The sequence below is a fragment of the Neomonachus schauinslandi genome, chromosome 15 (assembly GCF_002201575.2).
Source record: "Neomonachus schauinslandi chromosome 15, ASM220157v2, whole genome shotgun sequence".
Lineage (NCBI taxonomy): Eukaryota > Metazoa > Chordata > Mammalia > Carnivora > Phocidae > Neomonachus > Neomonachus schauinslandi.
In genome coordinates, this window is record NC_058417.1 from 47,455,395 (window position 1) to 47,479,757 (window position 24,363).

Sequence of the window (24,363 nt, forward strand, 5' to 3'; positions counted from 1 at the left end):
TCTTCTCCATCTCTTCTTCTCTCCCTCCCTCCCCTGAACCTCTGGTACCACTGATCTTTTTACTATCTCTTTAATTTTACCTTTTCCAGAATGTCAGATAGTTGTCCTTTCAAATGAGATCAGCCCATTCAGGGTGGTATGGCCATAGATCAGATGAGGTGGCCTTTCAGAAGGACTTCTTCCAATTAGCAGTGTGCATTAAAGTTTCCTCCATGGCTTTTTCTGGCTTGACGTCGTGGTTCTAATTTGCATTTTCTGATGGCTAATGATCTTTTCATATGCTTATGGCCCATTTATGTATTTTTTTATGTGAAGTATTTGTTTAATGCTATTACATTTTTTAAAAGATTTATTTATTTTAGAGAGATAGAGAAAGCCCAGGGGGAAGGGGCAGAGGGAGAGGGAGAGAGGGTCCTAAGCAGACTCCCCACTGAGCACGGAGCTGGACATGGGGCTCCATCTCACAACCCTGAGATTACGACCTGAGCCATAACCAAGAGTTGGATACTCAACTGACTGAGCCACCCAGCCGCTCCTCATGCTATTACATTTGAAAAGAAATAAGGTTTTTTGCCATTTTATTATTATGTTGTAAGAGCTCTTTTTATATTCTGGACACAATTATATTTTATATTCTAGATACTTTTTATATTCTGGATACAAAGTATGTTGGTCTATTCTGCATACAAATGGAAACTTTGTTATTTGATATATACATAATCAGGACATCTTCTTAATATTGCTAGGATGAATTCCTCTATCACTATAAAATATCCCTCTATTTTGTATCATAGTCCTTTTCTTGGTTTGTGTGGCATATCTTTTCGTACCCTTTAATTTTCAACCTATTTATGTCTTTATATTTAAAACAGATCAGTGGTAGATAGCATATAATGGGGTCATTCTTTAAAAATGTAGTCTAACAGTCTCTGTGTCATTTATTAGAGTGGTTAGTTCATTTAAATGTAATTATTGATATGGCCAGTTGGCTTTCAGTGTACTTTCTTGTTACTTGTTTCCACTGGGACCTTCTTTTTTCCCACTCCTTTGTTGTCCTATTTTCAGTTATTAATTTAAAAAATTGTTTCATTTAAATTTTTCTCTTGAGTTCTTAGCTATATATGCTTTGATATTTTTCTTTATTGGTTGTTCTAGGGCTAAAACTGTGCATCCTGCCCCTGTCAGAGTCTATGTAGTGTCAGGACTGAACCACCTCACACTGGACCTTTCCCACACTCTTCTTCCCACGTCACAAATCTAATAATTTAAAAATAGTATAATTCAGTTTAAGCCTGCCCCGATTCTCTGTGCTATTGTTGACATGGTTCTACATACATTAAGTACATTAAGCCCCACCTTCCAGTGTTGTTAATTTTGCATTAAATAGTTGTCTTTTGAGGAGATTAGGAGAAGAGAAAACCCCTCTTTTGTATTTACCCACTTATTTACTCTTTCAGGGACTCTTCTTTGTTCCGCATCTGAGTTTGTATCTGGTATAATTTCCTTTCATCCTGAGGAACATCTTTTATTATTTCTTGTAGTGGAGTTCTACTGGTGACAACTTCTGTCAGTTTTTCTTTTATCTGAAAAAAAAAAATTTTTTTTTCTTTCCCTTTCCACACTTCTAAGATATTATTCCTTTGTCCTCTGGCCTCTATTGTTTCTCATGGGGAGCAAGCAGTCATTCTTATTATTGTTCCCCTGTAGATAATGTCTTTTTTCTTCTGGCTGTTTTTAAAATTTTCTCTTTATCTTTGGTTTTCAGCAGTGTGACTGTAATACGCCTAGATGTTGTTTTCTTTGTATTTATCACATCTCAGAGTTGACTGAGCATCTTGGATCTCTAAGTTAGTATTTATTTTTTCTCAAACTTGGGAAGTTCTTTGCCACTATTTCTTTAAATATTTTTTCTCCCTTTTCTCACTCACCTCTTTAGGTATATTAGACTCTTCGATTTTGTTCCACAGCTGCCTAAAGTTTTGTTCAGTTTTCATTAATTCTTTAATCTTTTTTTTTTCCTCTCAGGTCATTGGGTTAGATCATTTCTATTGATGTGTCATCGAATTTACAGACACTTTCTTCTGCCATCTCAAATGTATTGCTAAGCTTATCTAGAGATTTTTTTCCCTTTCAGTTGTTATAATTTTCTTTTCTGGAATTTCTACTTGTTTCTTTTTACAATTCCATTACGCTGCTGAGATTCCTTATCTGTTCTCTCATTAAAATGAATTTTTATTTTTTTTAATACATTTTCCTTTAGTTCTCTGCAGTATTTCTATTAACTGCTTTAAAGTCTTATGTGCCAAGTAGGTTCATCTTGGGCCTTATTAACTCCTTTTACTTTTTTGTTCTTGCCTATAGACATTTTTTTCCCATGTTTATTAATTTCTGTGTAAAGGACATTGTCATTGTGGATGATACATTTTAGAGACCTCTAGATTCTGTGGTTTTCTGCCATAGAATCGTGATTTTTATTGTTATTGTTATTGTTCTTATGGGCTGTTCAGTTATTTGGTAAGTTACCTCTAACCTGTGTAAACTTGGCTTTACATTCTATTAAGGAAAATATGTGGAAAGCCAAAGATATTTCCCAAACTCCTCCAACATGGTGGGATCTGATCTACAAGCTCTGTCTCTTCTGAAGATCTTACAAAGACTTGCTTTTATTGTGTAGGTTTAGGATAAGCCTAAAATGTGGCCTTTGTGGTGTTTCAGCTAGATGCCCAGGTATTCCCAAGTTGTTAGGAAGATGTCTTCAGTTTGCTTGGGCTGGGCCTTCAATATCTCACAGCACTGTATAATCTGTCCTTTCTACTGTATTTTCTACCTTATAGCAGCCAGGCTTTGTTATTTACCCAGTGCATGCACCTGGTGCATCAGATGCACACACATCCCAGCCCATTCTCAAGGATTGGCAGGGGCTCCTGCTGGCACTTCCCATTTCCCTAGTGCCCTTTCCTTAGGATTCCAGCTTCTTCAACTGTCTTGAACTCTGACCTTTGCCTTCCCAGTTCAGTAGAGCTTTGGGGCTCTATGTGGACTGTGGTTGTGCCCATGCAGAGAGCCAGAATGATAGTGGGACTCAGCTTAGGAGGATGACAATATCACACTGCCTGTTTCCTAATACCTGGGAATGGTCACCTCCTATATTTCATCCCATTTTGTGCTTGTTAACAATGGGAGGTGAGTTTGGTACTAGTTACTCCATTATAACCTGAAGTAGACCTCCATGGTTCTTCAGTTTGAAATTGATAGTGTATATGCTGAGCCCAGTTAAAGAAAACTTAAATGTTGTTTGGAATCAGACTTACTGGAGGCGGGGGGTGGGGGGGGGGTTGTCAAACAAATTAGAAGTGCTATAGTTAGTCTTTTAATTTCGGTCTTTGTGTTAAATTAAGCAAGGCTGTTTACTGTCTTTCCATATGCATATAGTATATGTATATGGATGCACATAGATTTATGCATATCTATATATCTGTATCTTGTGTCCTGTATTGTCTTTATATACTATACTAATAAGATTGTTTCTATATCCTAATCCTGATAATTTATCATGAATCATGCCCCCAAGTATAGGCAGAAATATAGAACTATTTTGTGGTGTCAAGGTAAGAGTGTCTAGAAAAGAGATACTCTTTTATTATCATTATTTTAGGATGGCAGTAGAGAAACTTTCTTTTTAATACTACCCTTACGATAACTTGGTGTTCTCTCTCTTAGCCAAGTTATCAAATGTTACATTGGCAATATTGGGACAAACCACCCCCCTCCTAATAAGATGGAATGAAAAAGGACACAACATCACATTAGTGTTAATCTTGCTAAAATCTAATAAGTCTGGTCATCAGGAAACATTAGACAAATCCAAATTGAGGGACATTTAATGATTGGCTGTACTCTTCTAAAATGTCAAGGTCAAGAAACACAAAGAAAGACTGTCCTAGGAGATACAGTTGATATGATACCTAAGGCTAATGCGTGATCTTGAATTGGATCTTGGACTGGGAAAAAAATACTTGCTAATGGCATTATTGTGATAATTGATAAAGCTTGACTATAGACTGTGCATTAAGTAATATTATTGTGTTCTATTACATTTTCTGATTTTGATAATGGCTGTGGTTATAGGAGATAGCATCTTTGTTTTAAGGAAATATACACTGAATTTTTTAGGGATAGAGGAGCATGACGTCTCTAGCTTTCTCACAAAGGGTTCAGAAAATAATTTTATTTATGTCTATAAATAGATACAGGTGTAAGAAATGATAAAGCACATCAGGCAAAATATAAACAGTTTGCGAATCTGGGTAAAGGGTATATGGGAGCTCCTTGTACTATTATTGCAACTTTTCTTTAAGTTTAATATTATACCAAAGTAAAAATTATAGCAGAAAAATCAAATTTAGATATATCTGTATGGTTGCAAGAACAGAGATCCATCAAGTTTCCCTGAAATAAAAAGGAATGCAGGAAACCTTTGAATTCAAGTACTCCTACTGTCATGGACACTATTAGGGCCTGAGTTTGCTTACTTCAAATTTCAGACGCTGTATGGTGTCTGGTCTTTGTTATGTTGGTGTATGTGCTTTGCTCTCTTCTGTATAATGGATTCATCTGCTTTCTTTTGATTGCTGCCCCTCTAGGACTTGTTTGTTCCTCAAAGTCACTAACTTGCTGTCCTAGTTCAGATTCTTGAGAGAGAGCATCGGAATGATTATTCTCTAACTAATGGATTGGTTAAGCATGTGTCAGGTGTTTATTCCTTATCTGGTCAACCAAGATTGAAGTGGAACAGATGGGAGGAGGTGGGTTGGGTTATGGCAACATAGATCCATGGCATTTAGGGCTGGCCCTCAGAAGCCGAGGGTATGACAAATTCTCTCGAAAGTGTTAGGGAAAGATACGGCAATGAACTGTGTCTCCCATGTCTGCCCAGCCTGCTTATATTGCTTTTTTGAGTTTGATTACTTTTTAATAGACTCCTAAAATGCTTCTGTTGAGGATCTTCACATGGACTTAGACCACCCAGCCCCCTTTCTGCTAAAATGAGGAAGAAGTAACAAAGGGAGTTAGAGGCAAAAGAATGGAAACATTCACAATTTTTTCCTTGTGTGTAGTAAATGGATGACTGCTTTCCTCTCCACCACTCAGTGTTTAAAAAATCATGAGATTGTGTTAACTTTGGTTTGTGAAAGTTTTAAATTTCATTTTACTATGTTGATTTGATAATGCCTGTTTATCTTAAGTTCAGCTTCATTACTTTTTTGAAACAGCAATTGAAAAATATAAAGTGTATTTCAGAAATTTTCAAGAGAGTATTTTGACAGTACATTTGTAATATTTTATTTTATTTATTTTTTATTTTTTTAAAGATTTTATTCATTTATTCATGAGAGACAGAGAGAGAGGCAGAGGCAGAGGGAGAAGCAGGCTCCCCGCAGAGCAGGGAGCCCGATGCGGGACTCGATCCCAGGACCCTGGGATCATGACCTGAGCTGAAGGCAGACTCTTAACTGACTGAGCCACCCAGGCGTCCCTGTAATATTTTAAAAGAAAATTTTCCTGAAGGTTGTAGACTAATTTTTTTGAGTACCTACTTTGTGCCAAGCATTGTCCTGAGTATAGTTACTTAAGTGATATCATTGAAAATAAGCTTCACAGCTCGTTGAGGTAAGGGTAATTAATCTTAACTAGCAGGAGAGGAAATAAAATCTCAAAATGGTGACATGCCCAAAGTCACAACAGTTAATGTAGTGGGATTAGAATTTGAAATAGAAATGAGGTCTGTCAGACTCCAATGTATATACTCTTTCAAAGGGTAAGGAATCAGGTGGTCAAACACTTTCACATTTGAGATAATCAATTTCATGTTGTTCATTTTAAAACCTGTCACTATTCTTTTAATTCTGAGATGTGCCCATTATTATCAATAAGGATTGGTTACATTTTGGCTGGCTTCGCTCAGAGCACTGGTACAGTAGGTGTTGGTTTGATAAGGATAGGAGTTGTTAATGAATGCTCGAAAGGAGATTAAGTTACTTCCTTGAAGTAGTCAGGGTCTATGATTCCAGGAGACAGAACTGGAAAATCTGTTAAGAGAAATGTGTGATTATCAGTAATATGCCATAATTGTGGACATCCACTCTCAAATTGTCATATTTAAGTATGTAGGTAAATAAGAGTAGTTTTAATGAGCATGTAGATACGAGAAAAGAAAAAAGTAAAAAGGTTGCATAGAGGCTCAGAAATAGTAGACAAAGGCTAAACTACTATTGGATTTATAGCAAAATATAAATTTAAGAGGACTTCTTTTGAGGGTGGAGTGGGGTGGGGATAACTGCTGAATCTGTATTTAGTAGTCTCTGTTTTGCCTGTCCAGTGAAATTTATTTGAAAGTTAGCTTGGAGGTAATCAAAGAATGTAACCAAAGTTTTGGTAAGATGATGTGATTGCTAGACCAGTGGCCATAAGAAAAAAGTGGAAAATGATATTGTCACATCGGGAATTATTTTAATTTGTGTGCTTTTGCCAAAGGGAAAAGTATGTTAATAACACCTTTAAAATGTTTTTCTTGAAGTTGGACATAAAAACAAAAATGCTGGAAGCTAAATGTCATGAGGAAAAGCTTAAACTGCAGCAGAAACATGATGCCGACGTTCAGAAGGTAGGGTATCTGCCGGAATATTCTAGGTCTTGTAACCCTCATCCCACCATCCACTTATTTACGTACTTATAACAGTCTGTGCTTTAAATGGAATTTGCTAAATTAATAATTTGGCCAAAGTTGATCTTTAAACTTCATCTTCGAAACAAATGTGTCTATGTAAATATCCTTATGGTTTCAATTGCCTTTTAGTTCTTCCTCTGTTGTTTGAAGGCTGGCCTTCTTATAGTCCGTAATCTGCATTCTATCATTACCTTTCGTAAAAGCTGAAGAGATCAGCTGTAAACACTAGCATTTCTTTTAGTCTGATAGTCTGATATTCTTTTGGGTTTCTGGAAATTAAAATTTTCTTTTTAATTGGAAAAAGAACTTTTGGATTTAGTTCTGTTTGGTATAGACTGCGTGCATTGTGATGGTAGCATGGAATATAGGCTTCTTTGTTCACTAGCTCATTGGATTTATGCCTTTTAATGTTTCAGTTTGCTTTTTTTTTTTTTAAAGATTTTATTTATTTATTTACTTGAGAGAGAGAGAGAGAAACAGCATGAGAGGGGATAGGGTCAGAGGGAGAAGCAGGCTCTCCGCCGAGCCGGGAGCCCGATGTGGGACTCGATCCCAGGACTCTGGGATCATGACCTGAGCCGAAGGCAGTCGCTTAACCAACTGAGCCACCCAGGCGCCCTCAGTTTGCTTTTTTATTTTTATTTATTTATTTATTTATTTTCTCAGTTTGCTTTTTTAAAGAAAACTTATTTTTCTTCTTAATGGGCACAGCACCAATAATTAATTTATTGTTATCCCACATGGAATTTGAATGATTAGTATATTTTAGTATTGATTTAAAAAACTGAGTGGTATTTTTATATATTTTAATACATGAAGGTTAATCCAAATAGAAACTTGGCATTTTCTGTTTCACAGCAAAGCCTCCCAAAACTGAGTGACGGAGATGGTGGCAGGGACTTGAGGCCACACATCACATACCCAAGCTCTCTTAAAAGCTAAAAATATATTAATATTTATTCAGGTGCCTATTTGGCTCATTTTCTTTAAAAGCAACAAGAAGGAAACCACTGATTGAAAATTAGAAAGAGAAAAAATATTGAATCCTTTTCCTTTTTCTTTCTTCTTTCCTATTCACATTTAAAGGCCAGTATTACTTTCTGCTCTTACTAGAATTTTATCTTAGCTTAAATTGGTTAGATAAAAACAGCTCTCTATCACAAATATGTTAGAGATTTAGTAATATAATTTTAATATATCTATCCAAATGAAATAGAATCTATTGATGTATAAGATAAGTAAGTATAAAAATATATTTGGAAAAATCACGGTAATAGAGTTTGAAATAGGCTTCTCGGTATGTCCATTACAAAAATCTATTCTAAGAAAAACATTTAATAATAAAATTCTTTCCAGGAATTTCTCTTTTAAAATAAACTCTTCATGAAAAAAGAAAGCAATGCAACTAGTTTGAAACGCCAGGTAAAATATAAATAAAATCCTTGATCTTATGCCAGATTTGGAAAGTATATTCATCAGTTTGTTGCTTAGATGGCATTTTCTAAGTGTCAGGAATTGGGAAGGAACAAAATTAGAGTGTTTTACCTTTTTGCATACATTCTTTTCCTTTTTTGCTTCTTTATGAACATTGGGATCAAACTAGCTCCTTTTCTTATTTACCAATCATTCTTAGAGGTGGAACTAAAACCATGAAAGGTAAAGTAAAATGCTGGTAATAAAAACACTAAGAAAAAGTTGGTTAGACAGTGGTGAATAATGCCCCCTGCCATTTTTTTTTTTTTTAAGCTGAATTTGGGTGTATAGGAAATATACTCCAACCATAAGAAAAGTGGATATTCATACTCCTGCCTCTGTTTGGTTTTCTTTTTTCCCCTTTGTTAGCACATTTTTGGTCCTACTTGCTAGCTACTACATTTTGGTTATTTCTTCAGGTTTTCTTTTTCTCTTCTTTTCTTTTTTTTTTGTGCATGTGTGTACAGATGTATTTAGGAGTATAAAATCATGATTAAATCTTATAAAACAATTCATATAAAACTTCTGGCACAATACAATTAACGATGTAAAATATTCATGCAATTTTTGACTTATTTTGAACTGATTTTTTTGATTCATAATAGCAGAACTAGATATAAAAGAAACCTAATACAGCTCATCTTCCCATGTGTCTGGGGATTCTTGTTATTGTGCATGAAAAAGAAAGGACACCAGAGGGAGGGAGGATCCAGGGACCACTCATCTGAAGTTGTTCTGTCCCTGTGCAGCGGGGGGTGGATTGTGTTGCACCAACATGCCGATTTTCTGATGGCTTCTCTCTGCTACTTTATGACCCTTTAATCTCTGAATTGTATTTTAGAGAATCACCTAATTTATTATTTATATTCTCAAAACTTAATATATGAAAATTGGAAGCTGATAACATTTCTTTCAGTAATCAATTATTCTAGTATATTTGATATTTTCTCAGTGCACTAAAATACAATTTTTACATCTTTTTTTGGGAAACCATTTATGGGATTAGCTGAGAGATTTGCAAAAAATATTGTGCTTATTTTAAAAAGTTATGTGTTCTATGTATAAAAAATAGTTTACTAAAACATTTTAAATTCATTTGCAGATTTTAGAAAGAAAGAATAATGAAATAGAAGAATTGAAAACTTTATACAAAAAGAAACAAAATGAGATGGAGGAGACTATTAGAAAACTTGAAAAAAAAGGTGATGTTGTATGGTTACATTAATTTTTTAAAAACATTTCCATTTTATTTTAGTGGCTGTATCAAGTAAAATTTTATTTTTGGCCTTTTAACATGACATGGGGATGTTTATGTGGGCTTTCATACAACTGAGAAAAAACTCTGTGTGTGTATGAAGTGTGTGGTGTGATACGTGTGTATGGTGTGTGTGTGTGGGTTTGGGGTATGTGGTATGCGTGTGTGGGGGGGCATGGGGTGTGTGTATGGGGTATGTGGTGTATGTGTGTGTGTATGGTGTGTATGTGTAGGTGGTGTGTGTGGGGGGTATGTGGTGTGTGTGTACGTATGTGTACGTATAGGGTGTGTGGTGTGTGTATATTTGGGTGCGTATGGTGTGTTTGTGTGTATGTGTGTGTATGGGGTATGTGGTGTGTGTGTATGGTGTGTATGTATGGTGTGTGTGGTTTGTGTATGTGTGTGTATGGTGTGTGTATGGGGTGTGGTGTGTGTGGGGGGTGTGTCGGGGGGGGATGTGGTGTGTATGTATGTATGTGTGTGTAGGTATGTGTATGTATGGGTGATGGTGGCGGCAGTGATGGTTGGTTTGGTTAAGGAGTCTGTCACTGTTCCTCCCTCTTCCTAATTGTCTCTCCTTATTGGACTGGAGCTGCACTGGGTGGGTTATAGATTAGAGCTTACTGGCTTTCACAGGGAAGTCTAGGGAAATTACTCCTCGTGGTCTAATAAAATTCATTGCATTAAGTATTTACTTTAAGCCTTGTGGTATATGCTGGTATCGTGACTGACAGAACAAACATTTAAAAAGTATTCCCCATTCCCACTTCCATTACGAAGGAAAAGAAAGCATGTAATCAAGTGTAAAAATTGACTATGACTGTAGGTTAAACACTGAAATGCAACAGGTAGGCAGAGAGAGTGAGTGTTGATGAAAATATGTTTTGGAGAAAGGAACTTTAAAAGTTTTGTAAGATTTGATTCGTTCGAGAGAAGAGTTCCAGGTACAGGGATAGGAATGCTGTGTCGTCAGGTGTAGGAAGGATGCTGCAGAACCGTGGGCTGGAGGGGATGGTCCCGTGCATTAGGAGAAGGATTGCAAAGGACTAGACACAGGACTTGTCCTGACTTAAGCATGACCTTGAATTTCAGACTTAGAAGTTTCAAGTTTATCCTGTTGATGCTGGAGAATCAGAGAAGATTTTTGAGAGGTGAGCTTTAGGACCTTATGTTTTAGGAGAAGTAGCCTGGAAACGGTGGGTGTGCCAAACAAAGTGAGGCTGGTTTCTAGTCTGTTATAAAAGAGGCAGCAGGAGAGAGAGAGAGAGTGAGGACGAGTGAGAGAAAGTGAGAGAGAGCAAGAGTGCATTCCACTTAGAAACATGGGCTCTAATCCCAGCCCTGGTGTTCAATGTCTGCTATATGACATCAGGAAGTTTCTGGGCTATGGCTTACTCATTATAAAATGGTGAGGTTGGAATAAATAATATATAAAGTCCCTTCCAACTCAAGGATGTTCTGCTTCCATGCTTTGGTAACTTTGCATGTGAGGTGATAAGGACCCAGAATACCTGAATGATGGCAGGGGCGAGGAGGCTAGTGAGAGTGGAAGGGAAAAAGATATTTTGGAGGATTTGGTGAATGGTAAGATATAAGCGATGGAAGAGCTTTCTGTTTAGGGTTTCCATATGGAACTTACTGGCTCTCTCCCAAACCGCCAAGCCTGAATGTATCTGAGAGAACGGTAATGCCCTTGAAATTTAGGGTGGCAATTACGTATATAAGTTAACTAATGAAATAGATATTTTTAGGTTTATTTCCAGCCTTAAATGTTGGTGAAAGTAATTAGAAATTTGTTCACGTTCTTTTGCCAAATATCAGTGGCTACAAAAATATTTAAAATTTTTTTCTAGGTTTTCGTTTCTTACCCTGATTCAAACCAGGCAATTTAAACATGCCTAAGGTTTAAAAATAGTATTTCCTAAGGCTTTTTGAATTGCAAACAGATCTTAGTTTTAATTTTGGGATTGTGAAGTAAAATGTTGTAGATGCTAAAAACTAATATTAGGTTAACTTGAATTCTTCGCCTTTTCCCCTCCTGTGTTGCATAGCTGAGATACATGAGTGAAAGAAGTTTCTATGTAAATGTTTATGAAAATTTTGCAATCTTAAAGAAAGTGAAGAACATATTCAGTAAGCTAGGAAAAATAGTACATTCAAGCAAACGTACAACTGAATTTATTTTACCCTCCAGAATTTATTTTACATGATATATTAAACAAATTTTCACTTAAATCAGCGACAGTTCTTTAAAAAAAGAAGATAGAAATTTAAATGATTTATAAGGGAAATGTTTTATATATTTAAAGTCTATTTTGTTTCAGTAACATAAACCTTGGCAATGATTTTAACGTATCTAGGAGTAATGATATATTGGAATGATGAGTTCCTCCATCTGTGTATCCAGGACACATCTTTTTGAGTCCTTGCCTGTGTGGCAGTGTTTGTTATGCCCTGTAGATAAAAAGTTGAAATATCTTTCTCCTCAGGAGATAGGCAAGTAAGCCATTATAACATATAAAGTAATAAGTGATTTATTGGAGAAATAGATGAGGTTCCCTGGGAATGAGGAGGAGTTGCTTTCTGCCCCTCCAAGGGGAGAAATCTGGTTGGTGAATGGGTCATAAAGAAGGTGATACTCAAATTGAGACCAAGGATAAGTAGCAGTTTTTCAACAAGGGAGGGACGGGCATTTCACATAATAAATGATCAGTTAGGCCGTGAATAGATGAAAGAATATGGCCTCAGGAAGCTGCAGGTAGGTTTGTGTGTTTACAGTACAAGGTTAAAAATATGGAAGTGGTGAGAGATACGGCCAGGAAGCAGTCAGATCATGATGAGTTGTTTTCCATATTAGAGATTTTTGGCTTTTACCTTTTAGGTGAGGGAAGCTGCAGAAAGATTTCAAGTCTGGGAGTAACAGGGCTGGATTTTCACTGTAGAAAGGCCTCTCAAAGCAGTGGAGGGCCCACTGGAAGGGAATGATACGAAGGCCAGCACACTGTTAAAATTGTCTAGAGAGTGAGTAATAATGGATTCAACCAGAAATGGAGAAAGGAAGGAATAAGAGATACTTTAGACAATTGAGAAGACTTGCAGAAAAATGGAACTATCTGTTAACTGGTGAACCATATTTTTTGTCATCAGACTCTTATGAGGTAGCTAGAATTGGCTTAACTATGTTTTCATCATTTTTGACAGTTCAGGCCCTTATTCGTGACTGTCAAGTTATCAGAGAGACCAAAGAAAACCAGATTACAGAGCTAAAAAAGATATGTGAACAGAGTACAGAATCTCTGAATAATGATTGGGAAAAAAAGGTAAGCGTCATAAAATTGTGATGGAAAATACAAAGGTTTATGCTTCAGAATAAAATATTTTATTATAAAAATAATGGATGCTCACAGAATATACAGAAAAGTATGAAAAAAAATAAAATAAAGTTGAAGACCAACTGTCTAGATATTGTTCATGTTTTGGTATATTTTCTTCTAGAAGTCTAATGGTTTATAAAGTAGTTTTCACTTAGAAAACTTTTGACTAATTCTTGAATTTCATATTCTAAATTTTTTGTCATAGTCTATAGCTTTTAAGAAAAATTAGCAGGGAAAAGGTAGTAGGATAAGTTTTGGAGATTTTACCTTATTTTATTTTTATTATTTTTTTTAAAGATTTTATTTATTTATTTGAAAGAGAGAGAATGAGGGCGCCTGGGTGGCTCAGTTGGTTAAGCGACTGCCTTCGGCTCAGGTCATGATCCTGGAGTCCCGGGATCGAGTCCCGCGTCGGGCTCCCTGCTCGGCGGGGAGTCTGCTTCTCCCTCTGACCCTCCTCCCTCTCATGCTCTCTGTCTCTCATTCTCTCTATCTCAAATAAATAAATAAAATCTTTAAAAAAAAAAAAGAAAGAGAGAGAATGAGAGAGAGAGAGAGAGAGCACATGAGAGGGGGGAGGGTCAGAGGGAGAAGCAGACTCCCCGCCAAGCAGGGAGCCCGATGCGGGACTCGATCCCGGGACTCCAGGATCATGACCTGAGCCGAAGGCAGTCACTTAACCAACTGAGCCACCCAGGTGCCCCGATTTTACCTTATTTTAATTTTGGATTTAGGCCATTGATCATTTCTTTTCTGAAATTTCAGATAACACAATAATTATAGTATAAACTTGTTTTTGATGTAAACAAAATCAGTAGTGGATGGGTTATTCTTGGAGGATCATTTAATTTAATTAAGAAAAATATTTTCATATGAATTAGCAGTGCCAAGAGCAATGTAATAAAAATATTTCTTATGAACAAATCTCACATAGTTGTATAGTACTTCACTTAAGCCCTTAAGCCATTATTTCAAATCACAGTATGTGTTTAAAATAAAGTATGTCACTTCTTTTGAGGTATTCTGTCGTAAAGATATTGTTAACTCATATTCTCTCAATTATAGTCTGCGTTCAGCATATTTTACTGAAAGTTATAAATGTCTTTCCAAGTAGACACTGTGGGTCTGTAATATGTCCTGGTGACGGCAGCTTTAGGACGAGTCTGGGAAGTGCACTGCAGATATATCAGGATGTGGAGAATTAGCTCTTTTCTGGTTTTATTTTGTCAATTTATGTGTTTTTTTCCCTCTTTCTCACATTTTGGTTTTATCTTTTCTATAAATTTGGCATATTTTTGTGTTTGTTGCAGGTACACTGCATACATAGCCGGTCCCCTTCCTCCCTTTGTCGGATTCCCTAGTTCCTTATTTTTCAGTTTAAATTGCCAAGTCTTCTTGGAAGAGAAAAGTCTTCTGCCTTCTCCTATGTACGAGGGTACATTTTATTCCTTCAGTTGGGTGAACAAATCTTTCTTACAGCTGCACAGTAATTAGTGGATATGAATGCACTGCAAATATGATTGAAGTTCTTTTTTGTGAAGTACAATTGCATGTAAATCTGAGGTGAAAACCTGGTGCAAGCAAGATAGGTACCAAAAATTAATAAGCAGATGATAATTTTTTGATACTAAATTACTTTGTAATGTATGCAGTCATTCATTAGAAAGTTATTAAGCATCTATATGGACAGGTGGTGTGAGTGTGCACGTGTGTGCATGTATGTGCATGCACGTGGGTATGTATGGTGTGTGTGTGCCTGCCTATGTGTACATGTACTCCATAGTGTCCCTCATAGAAATCTCCATCCAACATCTCTCATTCCAAGTCCGCTATACAACTACCTACTTAAGGTCTCTCCTTGATCTAAATCCCATTGTTCTCACCAAACCCCATCTTCTTCCTTTGTTGCTAAACCAGTCTCCTCCTAGGGGTTTTCCCTTATTCCCTGTTCCCTGTGGCATTGCTGTCTGCCCAGCTGCTTAGGCTTTTCTTTTTGCCTCATCTCTCATATCCAGTCACTTGCCAAGTTCTACTTGTTTTGTTCACTCTGCTTGTTTTGTTATTCACCGCTGTCCCCTCCCTAGTTCCAGAGACCATCGCCCCTTCCTAGGTTTGCTGTAACTCTGCCCCTCTTTAGTCCACGCCCCACAATACACCACACCGATGGTCTTTCTAACACACATCTGGTTTCCCTCATCACCATGTGTAAAGCACTCCAGTGCCTTCCCAGTAGGAAATTGACAGGGCTCTTCATGACTGATAACTCTGGATCTCACAAGCCTCACCTTCTGTCACAACCCTACACTTCTTGTACTTTTGAACTGGCTTCACAGAACTTTCCCAGTTATTTGACTCTACCATGCTATTTCTAATCTGTGGGCCTTTAAAAACATGGAGTATGATTCACACACTACATAAAGTTCATCCTTTTATTTATTTATTTATTTGTTTTTATTTATTTGATAGAGAGAGATAGCAAAAGAGGGAACACAAGCAGGGGGAGTGGGCCAGGGAGAAGCAGGCTCTCCACCAAGCAGGGAGCCCATTGCGGGGCTCAGTCCCAGGATCCTGGGATCATGACCTGAGCCGAAGGCAGACGCTTAACGACTGAGCCACCCAGGCGCCCCAAAGCTCATCCTTTTAAACTGTGTGTACAGTTCAGGGGCGCCTGGGTGGCTCAGTCGTTAAGGGTCTGCCTTCGGCTCAGGTCATGATCCCGGGGTCCCGGGATTGAGTCCCGCATCGGGCTCCCTGCTCGGCAGGAGGCCTGCTTCTCCCTCTTCCACTCCCCCTGCTTGTGTTCCTGCTCTCGCTATCTCTCTCTGTCAAATAAATAAAATCTTTAAAAGAAAAAAAGAAAAAAAAAGTGTGTGTACAGTTCAGTGGTTTTCATTATATTTACAAAATTGTGTGACCATCGTCACTATCTAATTTCTAGGACATTTCTGTCATCCCAGAGAGAAACCCATGGGCAGTCACTTCCTGTTTCCCTTTCCTCCAGCCTCTTACAACCACTAATCCACTTTCTGTCTCTAGAGTTTTGCCTGTAGAATCACACAACTACGTGGCATTTTGTGACTGACTTCTCTCACTTACCATGTTTTTAAGTTTCATCATGTTGTGGCATAAACCAGGAGTTCAGTCAGCATTAAAGCTGAATAAGCCATTGAATGGACATGCCACATTTTGTTTATCCATTCATCAGTTGATGGGCATTTGAATTGATTCCATTATTTGGATATCATGACAATGCTGCTGTGAAAATTTGTGTATGAGTTTTTGTGTGGCCATATGTTTTCTTTTCTCTTGGCTATTGTATGGGGAAAAACACTGTCTATGTTTTCCTTCACTCATACACTCGTAATACTTCTGACTCCAGATATGTGGGTTTTCTACACATCAGGCAATTTTCTTGGACGCCAACTGGATGTCCTATAACTCAACTAAATCTGACACTATTTGCCTAGAGTTAGTGTCAGATCCTACAAGGTAAGGGCTAAATCCCACCAGACTGCCCCCACTTCAGATGTCAATCAGAAGTCCCAGGTTGTTACCTGTACTTCTTACCAAGCCGCTATAAATAGGAATAACGTGAAACCCTTCTTGGGCTCTGTGATTTGCTGGAATAGCTCACAGAACTTAGGGAAACATTACTTGCATTTACTGTTTTATTATAAAGGGTGTAATAGTAGATGCTGATAAATAACCAGACGAAAAATTACACTGGGCTAGGTATGTGGGAAGGGGCACAGAGTTTCCTCACTCTCTCCTGGCACATCACTCCCTGAGTACCTCCATGTATTCACCAACCCAGAATCTCTTCAAGCCCCAAACTTTTGGGTAGGCCTTATTACACAGGTAGGAGCAATGGTAAACTTAATCTTTAGCCACTCTCCCCTTCCTAGAGGATGGGGAAATGGGGCTGAAAGTTATAAGCTTCTAATCGTGTGGCTTGACCATCTAGGTCACCAGCCCCCATCCTGAAGCTATCCAAGAGCCCATCCAAAGTCGCCTCATTAGAACAACACACACTCCTATCACCCAGGAAATTCTAAGGGATTTAGGAGCTCTAGGCCCGGAACCAGGGTCAAAGACCAAATATTAGAATAAAAGATGCTTGTAGTGCTCTTATCACTTAGGACATTACAGGGATTTTAGCTCTGTTCCAGGAACAATATTTTCTGTTATTTCACAGGTGTACCCTTAGGAGTGAAATCTCTGGGTTATATGGTGATTCTGTGTTTAACATTTCAAGGAACTGCCTGTTTTCCAGAGTGGCTGCACCACTCACCTGTGGGCTTTTCCAGTACTTCTCCATCTATTTAGACAGATTCCTGGTTTCTCTGCGTCCCTTCCTGCATGAGGCAACTACATGGTCAAATGTCCAGGCGTAAGACCCTTATGTAGGATGCTGGGAAGGTCTTCTGCATCCCCCGTACCCATTGCCAAACCCTGGCTAAAAAAATGGGTAGATCTCCTCATTATCAGGGCCGTGGTGGCATCCCGATGGCTTAATAAATCTCAGCAAGGTCTCTACTTCAGAGCATGACAAATAATACCTGCTGCTAAAACAGCCTATCCCTCAGGGGAATGTTTGCCCTTTAAAGCCTCCCAGACCAAGTGACCTGGAGCGCAATTCATTGCTACGTCTGGGAAAGCTCTCAGTGATGTGTTGTGCCCGGTACGTGGTAGATACTAATAAAATTTCCGGATGAATACTTGAGTATTAGTCATCTCCGGTCAGATTATTAGACTACATATACCTGCTTGATCCTCAGACGTGTCTGCCAAATTAGAGCATACGTGTTTCTGCCAGGATCATGTTTACCCTTGCAGTCTTAACTCTGAGTTCCCTGGATGAGATAACTCGGGCTGACTTACAGACATCCTCCAGCTTCAACAGGCACAGTCCCCTTGTAAATCAATTGTGGGATGCACCCAAGAAACCACAATGCACTAATGGACTACTAGATGGAGTAGATTTGCAGCATTCGGTAGGCATATGTCCTAGGACCTCTGGGAGACCACAAACATAAAGAAACCACTACAACATGAGTAAAACCACAAAATTCTAAGTGACCTTTCGATCACTTTGTCAGAGTTACTACATAGGTCAGTCGACAGCACTGAAATTTAGATGCTGTGGGCTTGGCCACATTCTTGGGCCAATTAAGTGACTGACTTCTGAATATCAGATGTAACACCAGTTTGAAACAGACTTTGGCAAAAATATAAACCCAACATGTCAGGGATTTTGGGTACCACTCAAAAATAGCCCAAACTGCATATGTGAAATTTGTGAAACCCAAGGGTCTTCTTTTGTGTAGCTAATACTGGGCCATACCCACTTTTGCTGTTCAGCTAGAAATGAGAAAAGTTCTTGGGGCCCTTGCCAATAATGAGCACAACTACTGCCCGCATTCTGCCTCGAGTTCCCACCATGTCTCAGGGTTTTCCCTGTTAGTTCAGTACCTTCCTAGTCAAATCAGAATCTCTATGCATGTGTTGTATCCTTGTCTCTCCTATTCATGAATAGGAAATCAAATCTTTTAAACCCTTCTGGACTTTTTCCCTCCCCACCAACTGAGTGAGCCTGGGGTTAGGTGTGGGGATAGGAGTTAGATTCAGAATTTCACTCCCGTTAAGATAAGTGAAGGAATGTCCCCAGGCTGGGAGCAGATTTTTAATTCCCTTTGGAAGCTATCCACTGAACCATGTTTTCCTTACCTTAGTTAAATAGATATTTTGGTGCTTCATACATTTAAACAGTGGATACATAATCTTAAAAAGACCAGTATACAGGAGGACATGTAGTATACATTTCTACTTAGCAAACTCTTTCCCTATTTGATTTATAAATGCCATCTTTAAATCTACTTTTGTATAGATTATGGAATGGGTAAAAATAGTTACTTGTCAGGGGTTAGGGTGAAGGGGAAAGCATTTTTAATACTACTCTTGTGCAAAATTTTGTGCAAACTGAGATGAAAATCCTGACAGTGAGATAATATTCCTAGTCAATAACAATATTCTAAATACTTCTGTTTCCTGATTTCAGGCAAATACTAGTGTTGTTCAGCCGAGGCATTGTGTTATTCTGTCTGATTTATTTACTGTTTCTACCTGAGGTGGATAATTCCGTTTAATATTTGTTTATTCATTAAAATTTTCAGCTCAGGGAAGTCAAGAAAAATTGTTTCTTTTTTTTTTTTTTAAAGATTTGTTTATTTTAGAGAGAGAGAGTGGGGTTAGGGGCAGTGGGAGAGGGAGAGAGTGAATCTCAAGCAGACTTCCTGCTGAACATGGAGCCCGATGCAGGTCTCTCTCTCACGAACCCGAGATCATGACCTGAGCCGAAATCAAGAGCTGGATGTTCAACCAACTAAGCCACCCAGGCACCCTGGAAAAAAATAGTTTCTTAACAATTTTTTATATACTCTTTTTATATAAATCTTATAACAATCTTTTATATAATCCCTTTACTTGGAATGTTTATTTATGAGTTTTATATCTTTTATTGTTCAGGTCACCAAATAAATAAATAGAGAAATATAGGAAAACATTTTTTTCTGAATTGCAAAGTAGCCTCTTCTATAATAATAGTGAAAGAGTCACTTCTTGAATTCACTGTGTAGCTCCACAATGCCGTCGCAGAAATGGAAAAGGAAAAGTTTGATCTTCAAAAGCGGCACACAGAAAATATTCAAGAGTTGCTCGAGGACACAAATGTGCGTCTGAATAAAATGGAAGGTGAATACATGGCCCAGACACAGTCCACGGTGAGTCTTTTTTTTTCCTTTTCTTGCCGTTTCTAGTAACTATCCTATTAATCTCCATGACTCCATGCTTCCTCAATGTGTGCAGTGCATAAATAAATGTGTTATAGAATTTTAAAAAAACATTTTACCTTCTGACTTGATACAGAATTATATGCAACAATGGACAGTCTCTTGAAGTCTGCTGTGGGATTTCACTCTGGATTGTTCAGTGCCACTGTTTCTCTTCTTAACCCCCAGAAGCCTTTACAAATCTTTTTTCTTGTTGTTGTTGTTGTTGTTTTTACTGACTTTCAGTCTAGAGACCCTCCCTCCTTTCCTTCCTTCCTTCCTTCCTCCTGTTTCATTTCAACTTGATTGAGGGACCAGACGCAGATATCACATGGGTAAGCCCCAAAAGTTCCCTTCCTGAGAGGATACAGAAGGAGGTCACCAGAGTACACAGCAGAGAGACCAGTCACTTTCTCTAAGGAAAGATGAAGCATTCCCCTCAAGAGCCACCTCAGGGAACACCTGGTTGCGGAGGATAGGTCTGAGAAGATTGAGCATCTTCAGCCTTTGAGAAGGTTAGCTGACTTCCTAAAATACATAAGGCTGAAACAGGTAGGCTCATGGGTACATGGACAGGGCTCCTCACATCTGAGGCAAGTACACCTCATCAATCTTGTTCCTATATATGATCTGACCTTATAGAATGGTAGAGCCTTGTGTCCTAGGCATGAACACAGTTCTTATTTTCCACTGACAGTCCACTCAGGCCAACCTGGCTGGGCCGTGGACTTCCTTGAATTTAAAGCTGTGGAATTTGAACAAGAGTCGGTTTCTCTGGCTTGTCTTGGAGACCCCTAGACCAGTTCTACAGCCTATCTCGCAGAGTTAAAGAAATGGGAAGCAGGATCCACAGTGACTTGGAACTTGGGCTTTAGGGTTTTGGGTTCAAATCCCGGCTTACTAACTTGAGTGCCATGTGAGTTCTTCACATGTTAATTTTCCTCATCTGTTAGATAGGATAACAGTAGTACAGTGTAATAGATGTTGTTGGAAATTTTTTTAAAAGATTTTATTTATTTATTTAAGAGAGAGAGAGAGGGCACGAGAGACAGAGAGAGAGTGCGGGGGGGGAGGGGCAGAGGTAGAGGGAGAAGCAGGGAGCCGATGCGGGGCTCCATCCCGGCACCTCAGGATCACAACCTGAGCTGAAGGCAGATGCTTAACCAACTGAGCCACCCATGCGTCCTTGTTGGAGATTTTTAATAAATTAATATACATAAATTAAGTTACATAGTAAGTGCTCAATAGATCATTTTTAAATATTATCTTTGAAAATGTAACATACAAGAATGATAATCAAGAGAGACATAAATGAGAAAATGATCAATTCAAGAAGTTAATCAACATTTGCTTAAAGATGGCCAGTTGAAGATTGTGTTGGCCTCCATCCCCTCCCACAAAAATGATAGTAAAGGGATAAAGAAGAAGGTGTAAACCCAGAAGGACAAAGAGCATAATGGAAGTAATAAAATTTTTGGAGTTGGAAAGGCAATGGGTGAATTGAAACTGACCAGTTCAAGGAAGCGGAACCCTAAATCAGCATTGAAGAAATCTACAAGCAAACTGGATGACACCAGGGGTTCTCCTAGAGGCTCAGGACTCGTCAGCACCAGTCACCTCTGGGAGAGGAGGTGCAGGTGGTGCTTCAACACATTGGATTCCTAGGAAGTTTGTTTAGGAAGCAGCTAGATGTTGACTTTGGGTGCTGGACACAAGTGGGTTTATCATACTATTCCTTTTATTTTTGTATGTGTTTGAAATGTCCCATAATAAAACTTTTTTAATGATAAAATTAACAATCAAAAACAACCAGATCTTTCTATCCCCTCTCCCAGCTCCTTTATGAAGCCTGGGATCTTAGCAGAAGACTTGAGGTTATTTTCTGAAGATATTTCATACCACAGCAGTTCTTAGAGTATGGTGAGCACGTCCTGGGGAGTCCTTGAGACTCTTTAGAATCCTTTGAATGGCCAGATTGAAACTCTTTCCACAACACCCCCCCCCCCCCCCAATAAAGGAAAAACATCAAAAACTTGGGTCATTTAAAACGGGAAAATGTTAAGCTTCCCTCAGATTTTCTCAACTCAGTATTTGACCAGAAGATAATAGAACAACACTAAAAGAAAAATATTAGAAGAAGTATGGCCTAAAATGGTTTTTAAGTATAGAAGATATGAGCAGTTTTGAACATCAGCAAATATCTTTGACTTTGATAAATGTTAAATGTCACTCTGATGTCCCTCGGTGTGGATTTTTGGGCATTATTTGAGCCCTTTAAATCTGTGTTCACACTGGGTGTTTCTTGTAACTAATGAATCATTGAACACTACATCAGAAACTAACGATGTACTATACAGTGGCTAACTGAACATAATTAAAAAAAAAATCTGTGCTAGAGAAATTTATTTCCATTGTTCCTCCAAAAAGATCTGTTGTTCCTACCTCTTAGGTTTTATTTTATGCTTTCTACCTCTTTGCATGTCCTTCCTATTCTCTACTCCTGGGATGGTTTTCTGTTCTGATCTTACTCTCACCAATTAATTCTTTAGTAGATTTCCTTCTGCTTATTGTGTCTATTACACCTTTTATTTGGCTACTATATTTTTTCATATCCAGTATTTTCATTTGCTGGTGGCCTCCTCCTCCTCCTCTTGTTTTCTTCTTTTTTCAAGCAGAGCAAATGTATTTGCAAATCACATATGTGGTAAGGGATTGACATCCAGAATATGTAAGGAGCTCCTACAACTCAACAACAACAGTTTCCAGGGCCTTCTACCCGGAGGGTCACCCCCTCCTCCCTATTTAAAGCATAGTAAATCCAAGAGACGTATGTAGTCTATTATAAAAACATGCCAGGCATTATACTGGGTACTGGAGCCATAGTGGTGACCAAAAAGTCCTTCTCCACAATGCTCACATTTTTGTGCAGGTGACAGCCAATAAAGAAGTATAACTGTCCAGTGGTGATAAGTGTTCTGATGAAAAAGAATTCAGTTTAAGACCTGCCTTGTAAATGGAGGTGACTTTGTCCTCAAGGGGGTATCCATTGGTTGTTGGGATAAAAGAAATTTTAGATATTATAGTGGTTTGTGACATTCCAGTGGGCACAGTTTATATACAGCAAGTCTGGGGTATTAAAATTTCAGGGTAAGGAACAACTAAAAGAAAAAATAACTAAAAAGCCTCCTTAATTAAGGGAGCAATAATTAAAAGAAAAAAAAGGTTGAGCTACTCTGGTGTGAGGGGATAGAGTGGAGGAGGTTGCTACCACAGGTAAGGCAGTCACGGAAAGTCTTTCTGAAGGTGGGGCATTTACAAAGGGACCCAAGGAAGTATCAGAGGAATCCATGTGATAATATGGGAACAGCATTTCAGGCAGAAGGAACAGCCAGTGCAAAGATCCTAACACTGGGATGTATTGGGCAAGTTCAGAGAACAGCAAGGGGGCAATGTAGACTTAGCACTGGAAGCAGAAGGGGGCGTGGTAGGAAAAGAAGTTAGGGCACAAATCCGAGAAAGCTGTGTAGACCATTGTAATTGATTCTTTTTTTTTTTAAACAGCTTTATTGAGGTATAATTTATATATTACAAAATTATTTTAAAGTGTACAATTCAGTGAATTTTTAGTGTATTTGTATTGAATTTTTTAATGGGTTGAGCACATGGAATTGATGCCATCTGACTAATATTTTAAACATGTCTCTCTGGCCCTAGGCAGAGAAAAAAGTGTGAGGGGCCAAGAATGGGAGCAGGGAGACCAATTAGGAAGCTATTATTGTAGTTTAGGTAAGAGAGGGGCTGGCTTGGACATAGGTATCAGCCAGCAAATGATGATGCTGTTAAGTGCAATGCAGAAGGCTAGGGGTGGATCAGGTTTATTGGGGTAAAAGAAAAAATTCAAGAATTTATTTTCTGGATAATAAATATAATGATGTATCCAACATCCATGAACAAACATGAAATTTATATCTGAAATACATTTTTGCCATCTCAACATCCTAAATTTTTACAAACATGAATTAAACATAATAATTTTAAAGTTGAAACTTGATTGCCTAAAATGTTGACTTACAGAGTTATATTTTATTAATTAAATAATATAAGAGCAAGATCTTTCACAGTGGAATTTTAAATTTTTATACATTTGGGATGTAAAGAAAAGTGGTGCTTTGGAGCCAAGTGGTCATTGTCAAAGTAACTTCATTCTATTTTTAATGAAATTTGAAGTTAAAAATTAGCATTCAGACCTTGTCATTAGGTAACAGTAAATATAGAGAAAAATGGACAGAGTCTGTCAGCAGGATTGAATTTAAGAATCATCAAAACTAGACAGATCTTGCTGAGCAGCTCCTGATTTAATAATTAAATAAGGTAGAGTTCAAGGCATGGCTTAAGATGAAAGATGGGACTGTCACTGAGAATTAGTTTCTTGGTTTTGTTGTTCTTTCAGGTTTTTTCTTTCTTTCTTTTTTTTTTTTGTTGGGTCTTGTTTTGTTTCATTGCCATTTGTTGTAAGCAGATACTTGTATAGATTATTAGACTTAACGTCTTTTGGTATTGGCAAGGATTTTCTTGTGTGAAATTCATAATTAAAACATGTAAACAGTGAGTTTTTAAAACAATATATTAGAACTTATAAATATGAAAATTATAGCCAAATTATTAGATGCTTGGGGAGGTGACAGCTGTAAAATATAGGGCTCTATT

At 37.9% G+C, this 24,363-nt stretch overlaps 1 protein-coding gene across 1 annotated transcript in view; it reads left to right on the plus strand.

Annotated features, from left to right (window-relative positions):
• CEP112 (centrosomal protein 112) overlaps positions 1-24,363 on the plus strand; it is a 409,030-nt gene that overhangs the window by 68,613 nt on the left and 316,054 nt on the right. The window contains exons 8-11 of the mRNA XM_044921845.1: positions 6,578-6,664; positions 9,303-9,402; positions 12,657-12,775; positions 19,465-19,608. Coding sequence (XP_044777780.1) covers positions 6,578-6,664; positions 9,303-9,402; positions 12,657-12,775; positions 19,465-19,608 — 450 coding nt within the window. The remainder of the gene's footprint in view (positions 1-6,577; positions 6,665-9,302; positions 9,403-12,656; positions 12,776-19,464; positions 19,609-24,363) is intronic.